Source organism: Austrofundulus limnaeus, unplaced genomic scaffold (assembly GCF_001266775.1).
Source record: "Austrofundulus limnaeus strain Quisiro unplaced genomic scaffold, Austrofundulus_limnaeus-1.0 Scaffold269, whole genome shotgun sequence".
Taxonomy (NCBI): Eukaryota; Metazoa; Chordata; class Actinopteri; order Cyprinodontiformes; family Rivulidae; genus Austrofundulus; species Austrofundulus limnaeus.
Window position 1 is genome coordinate 189,880 of NW_013952671.1, and position 11,148 is coordinate 201,027.

The following is an 11,148-nucleotide window of genomic DNA, read 5'->3' on the forward strand; positions in this document are numbered from 1 at the left end:
TGAATATTAGCTAAAAAACACAGTAAACAGAGCATTAGCCAAAAACTAAACTAAACAGAACACTAAAAAATAAAATCAGCTGAATATTAGCTAAATACTAGCGTAAGAAGAATACTTGTAAAAGACTAAAATATGCTAAAAACTAGACAAACTAGCTAAAAACTAAAATTTGCCGAAAAACTAGCTAAAACTAACAGAAAAGTTAAATTAACATAACAGTAGCTACAAACTTAAATAAGCAGAATATTAGCTAAATAATACAATAAACAGAGCATTAGCCAAAAACTAAACTAAACAGAACACGTACTAACACCTAAAATGAGCCAAATACTTGTAAAATAACTCAAAGCTAAAAACTAGCCAAAAAGTAAGGAAAACAAAACACTAGCTTAAAACTAATATCAGCAGAATTTTAGCTAAATACTAAGTTACACTTAAAACACGTGCTAACAACCAAAATAAGCTGAATACTAACTAAAAACTAAAATAAACTAAAAGCTAATAAAAGCTAAAAAAGTAGCCAGGAACTCAAGTTAACAAAACACAAGMTAAAAACTTATATCAGCAGAAAACTAGCTAAAAAACTAAAATCGGCAGACAATTAGCTAAATACTAAAGTAAGTAGAATACTTGTGAAAAACTAAAACAAGCTGATTGCTAGATATAAACTAGACAGAACATTAGCCGAAAATTAAATAAGCAGATCAMTAGCTAATAACTAATATAAGCTGAATACTTGTGAAACCCTAACGAAAACCTGAAGTGAAAAGTGAACAATATACTAGCTAAAAACTCAGCAGGAATATTAGCTAAATACCAAGGTCAATAAAATACTTGCTAAACACTAAAATAAGGTGAACCCTAGYTAAAAACATCAGCAGAAGACAGAGCTATCTACGACAGGTAAGATACTGGATGTCTAAATGCTTCTCTAAAGTCCCACTTCAAAATATCTGAACTACTCCTTTAGTTGAACACAACAATGTGGGAATAAACAAACTGAGCATCAAGATATGAGTGTAAGGCTGGTACAAAGATCATAAGATGAATTTGGTAAACATTTCTTTATTAGACAAACAGTAAATCTGAGTGAATTTAACATCTTTCACTGAAGGTTCACAGTTTTGCCGGAATTAGTGTTTCTCCCCTCCTCTTATTGTCAGTAAACACTTTCTGAAATCTGCCCTTCGGATGATGATAAAAAATAACAAAATGCGCTCTTAATTTGCAGCAGCTGTGTGGGGATATTGTTTGTTGTCGTTCTCCTCTGCACGTTGAATTAACTTTCCCCCCCTCGTGCTGCCGTGCCGCCACATTGTTACTGAAGTGTTATCACCTGGCTAACACGCTTGAGGGAGGGGGGACGTCGAGGTTAATTTGCTTTTAGATGTTGCCGGATTCTGAGGATTTCTATTCTAAGTGAGCAGCTTGTGCTCTGCAGTGCTGTTTTAGCTCGTGTGTTCTCAGCACCTGCTGCTACATCCRCCTGTTGGGCTGTCGGTGCCAGTTTCCCAAACTGACCTTAACCCACTGTGGAGRCCATCTTGTTCTCTTCTTAGAGTGAGATGTTTGACACAAAAACAGATTTCCTTCATTTTGAAGGTAATCGTTTCATGGATTATCTCTTATAATTCCAATTTGATCGGTAAATAAAAAAAAGCTTCTCTTAAAGGATTGGATTTCGCCTGCTGTCTTGGATTCCAAAGTTTGCATTGAAGCTCTTATGTGATCTGCTGTAGATGTAGATATACATAAGGCATTTATCCCAGCCCTGGTTGTGTTTGCATTGAGCAGAGAACCGCTGACAAGTGGTTATTATTATTTTTTTTGGCGACACAACAATAATGGACACCAAACTCAAATTAAAAGTACCAAAGTCTGTACCAGACCATCCAGCAGTATGATGCTTACGACGAGAGGGCAGGACAACAGAAAACAATAAGTTAATGTTAGCTTGTTGTTGTTTAATAACTGGGAAAAAACATTACTGTCTCTGCAAACGATTCACGTAAAGTTACTCTCATCTGTGTGACGTAACCCCGCTCCAGTCAGTGAACCAATCAATAGCTGACATCAAATCAGACCAGTCGGGGCTGGCCTGGATAGAACCACAGATCTCGGGTTTCCAGAAATTTGGCCAGTGCAGACAGTTGAAATGTATTGGGGATGATGCTCAGCTACTACCTCACGGGTGAAGGAAATTTTGACACTGATTTCTACACCGGCTTTTTCTTTTTARCTAAATAGCTGTCGAATGGACCAAYGGTTCCCAAACTTTTCATGTTTTAAAGGGATCCCTGATTAGTTGTAACATTAGACATTATTTGATAAACATATATTTTAACTGTAAAATAAAGACTGTAAAAATACTGTAGGATGTTTAGTTTTTTTAATTTTTAAACTAAAAGTTTATTACTATATTACACTGACGGAGCCATTTTATTTACACACAAAGCATTCTGGGTAAATGATGACGTGGATAGGTCCTCGGTGCGAGGCTGCTGTCGAGCTATATCCACCCTGAAGGTTAATCTTGGACAATATCTGATGATCGACTCTTTTAAATGAAACCAGAGAGCGTTGACAGAGAGGAGAAGGTAGAAATGACTCAGCTTGTAACTGAAAATATGGATGGAGGACAACAGTTTAGCTTGTTAGGTTGTCGCTCTAGCACTGAGCTAATACATATAAGACGCTATAGCGTCGGCGCTATCGTGAAGGCTAACAGGCTAAGCTGAGGTTCTTCTTCCATGAAGCAGCTCTGTTGTCCTCCATCTATATTTTCAGTTACAGGCTGAGTCATTTCTACCTTCTCCTCTCTGTCAACGCTCTCTGGTTTCATTTAAAAGAGTCGATCATCAGATATTGTCCAAGATTAACCTTCAGGGTGGATATAGCTCACTAGCAGCCTCGCACCGAGGACGTATCCACGTCATCATTTACCCAGAATGCTTTGTGTGTAAATAAAATGACTCCGTTCATGTTAAAATATAGTTTTAAAAATTTACAAAACTAAACAACCTACAGTATTTTTACAGTCTTTATTTTACAGTTAAAATAAATGTTTATCAAATAAAGTCTGTTACAACTAATCATGATCCCACAAAAGAGTAGCCGAGACCTGTAACCCCAACTGTATTCGGGTGGAAAAACATTTGTATCAGGTCAAATAAACAAAGGCATTATAACAATATTCATTATATTAAATTCATCCATTTTTAAGTACACTAACCTCACTTTTTTGTAGCAACTATGGCAAAAAAAATTGTTTTTAAACAATGAAAATCCTTTCAAGACCCCACCTTGATGTTTCAAAACCCACACTGGAGTCCCATTCCCAACTTTGGGAGCCACTCAAATACACCAAGTTCAAACCATTGACTGGGTCTCAAATCAGGGGCTGTAGTCTACAGCCTACGCAGTCCGGCTGTGAAATGAGATGGTCCAGGCTAGTTGTTCTCAATCCTGGTCTTTGAGGACCACCATCCTGCRTGTTTTAGTTATTTCCCCGCCCTTCAGCAAGTTGAAGTTCTCCAAAAGCTATCACTAATTTAGATCAGGGGTGCCAAAACAGGAAAACGTCTAAAAAATGCAAGTGGTCCTCGAGGATCAGGATTGAGAGCAACTAGTCYAGGCTTTGCGTGATGTCTGTTTGCGTAACTACGCACTACCCCGTTATCATAGTGTTACGCTTTATATCTCGAGCCTTTTATAATGTGGTGGGACATGTCTTCACATCTTTTCACTGGAGGTATTATTTCACAGTCAAAGTTGTTACACATAAATGAATACAGTAGTGATTAGCTCCATTATCAGTACTTGTATTTTTGTACATTTTATTTAATATCTCATTGCAACGTAAATTTCATCAGCTAAGTTGTTAAAACGTACATCAAGCAAACAAACAAACAAACAAACATTCTTCGGCCCTTGATGATTTTGTCCAAACTTTGCTGACTTGGTTAAAAACACAAACAAACTCTGGTGTCTTTGTTTTTCAGTTTAATTGACCCTGAATTGAGACATAGACATTGTGTGTTTGCTAAGGTTAGCTTGCAGTGGCAGCCATCTTGAATTGGATCCAAAAGTTTTCAAAGGTGGACCAACATATTAATGTGTAGAAATCAGAGCTGTCGGGCTGATATATGTAACCGATTTTTAAAATCAATTTTTTTTGGGTTGGTATGCATTTTTCATTCAACTTGGTATAACTTTATTCCTCTTCATTAAAAAAAACTCATGCACTTAAATGTGTGCACACATTTTAAAGTTGTGYGTGACTTTATTTGATATTTTTTGCTTACTGTTAAATTCACATAATTTTTTAGGAGAATTTAAGTAATTTCACAGCACATTTTTGCTAGAAAGCATTTCAAAATTTCTGTTTTGTTTGTGATGAAAAATCTCGATCAAAAGCTTAAACTTCTTTTGCAAAGGTTTTACCAAAGGACACTATTTGTCACACACATAAACGTAGACATATTTATTTTTGCCAGCTGAAGTTCTCTAGGTTTTTTCCCCCTGCACACATCATATTTTTTTTCTGTCTCGTTCTCYTTTTGTGCCGGATGATTGGCAGATCGAGGCTAAAGTGTCACTCAGTCGTCCTAGCSCTCCTGCACTTTGTGATCATCTTCTCTCAGAGCGACTCTCTGAGTCATACGGTGGGGAATCTTTACTTTTGATACGGCAGGGTTACCTCAGGGCTGTTGTGCTGGAAACCGTACACGTCGACTCAAAAGTGAACTCCTCCTGTGGTTCAGGGGATGAAGACAAATATACTCCTACAAAAGCTTCTTACTGAAAGTTTGTTTTAAAATCAAATTGGCAACCTTTTCTTAAATGAAAGGGCTACATAAAAATAAAAATGATTAAATGGAAATTAGGGTTCAGTGTTGGGGTGCCTGTTCTTTTAAGTGGTTTGTGACTATTTTAGTTTATTTCCTTTTTTTGTACAACTTCTTCAAGCAGAAAAGAGCTTGATTCCATGTCATTATCAGTACCTGAATGTGAATCATGTTTTTGCTTTTTTTTGTAGCATTAGYTAACTATTTCACCAATCTTTGGATGGACTTTAATGAAACTATCAAAGTTATTGGATCCACAACTGATTAACTTTTASAGTCRACCCAAGTCAAGGTTTGCCATAGCTGATCAATACACCAAAAAGATTAGAACTSTATYGGTTTTACAGATRTTGGGCTAAATTTGGTACGGTAGTACCTGACAGGCTTTCCTAACGCATACACCAAGCTCTARCTCACCATGAGCTTTTACTCAAGGTTGAGCCTGATATCACTTAAAAAGTCTGGCTAAAATGTCTATAAACTTGTCATTACTCAATATAAGATGATCTTTGTTTAAAACTATGAGTGTACATTTCTTCAAGTTGTTATAGGCCTCTGATTTATTTTATATTCTTTAAAAAATCCCAGCACAATGTAACTAGATTAAACATGTCTTAGATGCTTAACCCAATCATAAATTAATTGCATCCAAGGTATAAAAAATGTTATTGCTTAGTAATTAGTTTAACTATTTTTATTCATATTCAATGGCTCTTTTGGGAAAGCAGATACAGGGTCAGCTCTAGAGATGGGCGATATTGGTAAAAAAATTACCGTATTTATTCATGTATAATACGATCTCAAGTATAATACGATCATCATTTTTTGATCTTACTAAGCATAAAAATGTAATTATCAATAACCTGTGTATAATACTATGCCCCATTTTATGGATGATTTTTAGGGTTATATTTCTAGTATTATACATAAATAAATACAGTAATCACCATTAATTGTGGCATTTAGCCAATAATGATTAACATGAAGATTAATAGATGACCATTGCATGTTTTTGACTCTTATTCAGTTACCCATGTTCTAAAATTATATTTACAAACCACCAGTCAAGATAACTTCTTCATTTTAACASRTTRAATTGGTCAGMTGGGATGTGAAACCCACTTTTTCCACAATGTGGAGTAGCAACATATCTTCAGTAACACAAAATGCACACATCACATCACACGYCATCGCATGACATTAATTGCAGCAACTGAAAATTGCCAAATATTAATTGTTGATAGTTCTTTCTGACGGTTAATTGCACATGATTTGGTTTTTCCCAACCCCAGTCAGCTTTGAGTCCAATAAAAAATTCCACCTTTGGATCATAAGGTTTTGTATTTTAAATATACTGGTTTGGCATATAAACTAAAGTTTATGCTGAATTAAATTACTCACTAGTTTTAGTAATTGTGTGCTTTCATTTGAAGTTTTTTAATTTATCTTTTACTTGTCGATATGATCTAGTACTCTGCTAATAGACCCCATAAATCACTGAACTKGGCAAAACAAGCAGCGTGGCCTAGAAAGGTAGTCATCCCTGCYTGAAAACCACACAGGATCCATCACCACGTCACACAAGTCTCTGAGGAGAGATCCTGAAGGTGGAATTGACGCACATTTGCTCCGACAAGACGCTGCTGCTCTTTCGTGTTAATTGGTCCATTACAGAGAGTGATGGAAGGTGATGCTCAGTTGTAGTAAATCGTCCATTTTTAAATTTTATTATTATTTTTGTTTGGTGTGACAGCAAGTCTGATGGATCAGATTTATTGTGTCTATGATGCAAAACGGAACCACTGATGCGTGAGGCTGCAACTGCTGGTGTCYAGTTGACAACACAAAATTGCTGGAAAATGAGCTTGTTTTTTGTTGCAGCCTCATTGAATTCTGAGTGTTTGATTTAAATGACCAGCAAGCTGTGTGGTTGCGTTTTGAGTGTTTAAATTTGAAACTGCATTCTTGGCCRTGCACATTATTTTGTTTTCCCACTTATGTACCCACCTCAGCTTACTTTTACTTTAGCAGCTATACTCCCACATTTATGGTTTACTMTATTGGAGAGCACTTTTGAAATAACAATAGACAAATCTGTACAAGGTTTTCAGTAATTTATCATCTGAGGTTTTTAGATTTGGACATTTGCTTCTGAGGATAACTCCCATAAAGGAGTCATAAAGGAAAAAAAAACACACCTCTTGTGCTTTTGACAAGTTTGAGATGCCCTCATCAACTATATATATACATAGAGGGGTGGGACTTTAAATCTGTAATGCAGCCAGTGGATCAGGGTTTGATTTTCCYTTTAGTGGCTTCATCATCTTGTTTCTGGTTCTGTATGTATAATGTATGTCACTGGGTGAACCTTCAATCAATACATCTAAACTTAGCCCAAAAAGTAARGATATGTGTATTTGGTAGATTATTTCTTTGTTGTAACAAAGTTTCTTTACTATAAATCTTATACCAAGAACCTGATTTGCAGCCCCAGAAGCTCAAAACAAGAGTCAATGGCAACAGCAAAATAAGCTGTTTGGCAGAGAAGATTTGACAAATTTTTCATGTGTTCATCCCATATACTCGGCTCTACTGCTCATCCCACAAATGCATGTTCCTTATAAATGTGGCGCCATTTAAAAAGGAAATTAACAGGCGGTATAAGATTTATTGCCAAGAAGAATTGTTACAACAAAGAAATAATCTACCAAACACCAATTTCCTTACTTTTTGTCCTGTCCATTTTAAAACACTGTRTGTTAAGGCCCTGTCACATTCTAACGTTTTAGACAACTTATGCAAACATATGAAAAGTTCGTTCAACACTAGAATATTGAAGATGATGCGGTAGAGCAACTCTGTAGTTCCTTTAAAAACAATTGAACCRCAAAAAGGATTGCTAAAGTTAGTTCCTTCTGTTTGTTTTGTGATTGATACAAGGCAGACGTCTATAGATTTTTTTTCACCCCGCTTGTCACTGGATGTAGAAGGAGGCTTGTGGAGCCCAGCAGGTGGTTGCTGGCTCAAGGTGCCGACTCAGCAGTGYACGAAGCTGGTGCTGTGAGACAATGGAGGACAGAATGGGTCCAGTTTCTAAGTAGAAAAGTGATGTTAGCAGCACCATTGCTAACATGGGCTAATGTTCAAAGCAGTAACAAACTTTCATCGTAGTGTTCCAAGCCCTGACTTGCTGCAGGGGGTGAGATGCTTTTATACCCAAACACAGGAGCTGTGACGTAAGCTTGGTACAAGTTTACATCATAGGAGCTGTGACGTAAACTTGTACCAAGCTGTGCTGTTTTAATCAATAGGAAMATTCAACTGCAGTAGCCACCGCTCAACCCATAGAGGGCAGCYCTAAGAATATTTTAGACCAAATATTATAGAAACAAACAAATTTATAAAAAAATGTCAAAATTTGCACARAAATATAAAGATAATACACTTAAGGTACATTTTAGACAGTTTATCTGCAGAAAAAGTTGAATTGGGGTTTAGTTACCTTTTTAACCTCTTAACTTTTTACTAAAAAGCTGTCAAATTGTTCATAATGACYTAAAGACACACTCACTCACTGCTACTCAGACATGGATACTCAAACACCACTATACTCAAGTATGAAACCTCCAAACAAGACTTGTTTCAATGAAGTATTTACTTATTTTTGGGCACAGAAGTGCAGAAAGGTTGTATGTCAGTGCCTGGCGGGGAGCTGTGGTTGGKCCAAAGAGGGACAAAGTTGGGGTCTGTGGTGACCGGGTGACACAGTTGAAGATTGTGCTGTTAAAGGCTGGAGGTGGAGAAAYGGTGATGGAAAGCAATAGTTCTCCTGCAGTTCTGCTCATCTGGGACTAGTCTCCTCTTTGTCACTTTTTTCTTGTGTTTTTTTTCCTCTCTTTGTCCCCACTGATCTCTTTTACGTTGGTACCTCTTTTTTCATGGACTTGAGTGTCAAACCTTTCCCTTGGTCTCATCTGGTCTCTTGCACTTTTTATTTTCAGCAAGCTCTGTTTGGATGCTACTTTTCAAAGCAAAATACTTCTTCTTCCACTCGTCCGCCTTCTGTTGCGCCTTGCTCAGCTTTTTGGTGTTCTCTCTTTCTTTCTYGTTGAAGATGTCCTGCAGTTGCATTAACTCGCTTTTGTGGTTCTCCTCAGCTTYTTGAAGCTGGGACTGCAGTCTGGTCTCACTCTTGCTCACTTTCAGCATTTCCTCTAATGTCTTTTCGTAGTTCTTCTCTGCTTCTTGAAGCTGGGAGTGCAGTCTTGTCTCTCCATCCATGAATCCCCAAATTTTCTCACTTTGACTCAGAAAACCTTCTTCTAGGGTGGTAAAAGTAGACATGAGAATGTCTTGGACATCTTTGAACATTGCTTTTTCCTTATCTCGCTCTTGTTTTTCTTTAAATAATTTGTTCACGCAGGCCACATTCCGTWTTTCTGACCTGTATAAATTGGCCAAAAAAACTTTGGAAGCATTTATTTGTTCATCAAGGTTTTTCTTGAGGCTCTGGATTTCTGCTGTCTGCTTTTTATTCTGACACCAGATATTGGGTTTTTTTTACTTAAGGAGTTTGATTTTATTAATTGCCCTCCAAGTCCTTTGACTTGTCAGCATACCTTGAATTTTTTAATTGAATTGAATTAGATCCATTGAAATGTTGTATGCACTGTTGAGTGACCAAGAATTAAATCTTACCTGAAGATTGTCTAAGGTTCAGAGGCACCTTGGGAGTTGAGAGACGATGTCTTTTCATTGTCCCTCTGTCTTTCTTTTGTCGATGAAYCATAGTGGATCGTTGATTTAACAGTGTACAACTTTGAGGGATAGCAAATATTTAAGTGTGTTGTTTYTATTGCAATGAAATGCACAATTCTTTAAATCTGTTGAAATTACACATTTTAAAACCTCAGAAACCATTGTCACAACAACTTTAAACCCTTAAATTCTACAYGTTCTGTCATTCTAAAAGCTTGGACTGTTACTGACCAACAGTAGATATTTAAAACTTTTACTCAACTACACAGAACATAAGATCTGAGAAATTAGACGCCCAAGTGAAGGTTTTAATCAAAATATTTTTGAGTTTTAGTAGACAGATGTGGAAATTGCATGCCACAGACTGCCTAAATTATTATGAAATTGCTTGATTGTCGAATAAGTTAAATTAGGAAAAAAAGATGGTAGCTGTTTTTTCAAGGTATTACAAACATTAAGTCACGCAATAGTTGCTTCTTTTGGTTTTATTATTTTATCTACAATTATTTGTAAGGGTTCAACACACCATTTTGCACCTGCTTGTGTTTAGCTGTAACATTTTAATCTTAAAATCAGGATCTGAGCTGAACAAGTAAAATGGCCAGTCCAGGAAAAATCTACAAAACGCACACAAGAAGGTAAAAAGTTAAGGAAAATTGATAATTTTTAGGACAGACTCAGCAGAATAATGGCCATTATCAACATTCTTTGAATTATAACCTCTGCGTGGTAACATTTGGTGCAGATATCAGAAATGTAGTTTTGTGTATATTTGCCAACCCATGCACCAACAGACAGACCAATTGACTGGTTGACGATGAACCAGTTAAACAAACAATCATTGATCCATTTAACCAATTGGACAAGCAGCACATCAAKAAGTCTTGTGAAGCTGTCTTAAAAAGTAGTAGGGATGTGGCCTAGTACATATGGCAAGGTCTGGGTCAATGACTGATGGACMAAAAGACAAGTCAACCAACCAAACAATTAGTTGACCTACTTACAGRCAAGTTAACCAACCAACCAATTAATCAACCAACAGACAAATTAACCAATTAAMCAAATACTTGACCAGTCAACCGACSGACCAATCAACAAACAAACCAACGAACCAGCAGACTAGTCAATGAGCTAGTTGATCAATAGGCAGACCAGTTGATCAACTGTCCGACAGCTCACCCAACCAATCCAAACATTCATTCATTCTTGCGTCTGTCCTCTTTTTGTTCACAAATACAGAATCCACAAATGTCCTTTAATTGCCCTTTTAATATTAAGGTTTGAAATTGTCATGTTTATTATTTTTTCTGTCTTCAGGCTCAGCTCAGAGAGCTCCAGCAGGCTGCTGAGGATCTGCAGATCAAGTTAGAAGAACACAGGAGGAGGAAACATGAYGCCGACCGATTCAAAGAACAAACAATAAAGTCGCTGGAAGTTGGAATTAATGGTAAGAGTAATTCTGCGTTTAGAGTCAACTTAAAGACAGTCATTTCATAGAATTGCTACAGCTTATACTGTATGTGTGTATGTATGTATATATATA

At 36.7% G+C, this 11,148-nt stretch overlaps 1 protein-coding gene across 2 annotated transcripts in view; it reads left to right on the plus strand.

Moving 5' to 3' along the window:
- The window catches only part of LOC106526285 (glucosidase 2 subunit beta), a 210,977-nt gene that overhangs the window by 12,434 nt on the left and 187,395 nt on the right, over positions 1 to 11,148 (plus strand). For both annotated transcript variants that reach the window (XM_014020853.1, XM_014020852.1), the window contains exon 6: positions 10,923 to 11,052. In XM_014020853.1, the coding sequence (XP_013876307.1) occupies positions 10,923 to 11,052 (130 nt within the window). The remainder of the gene's footprint in view (positions 1 to 10,922; positions 11,053 to 11,148) is intronic.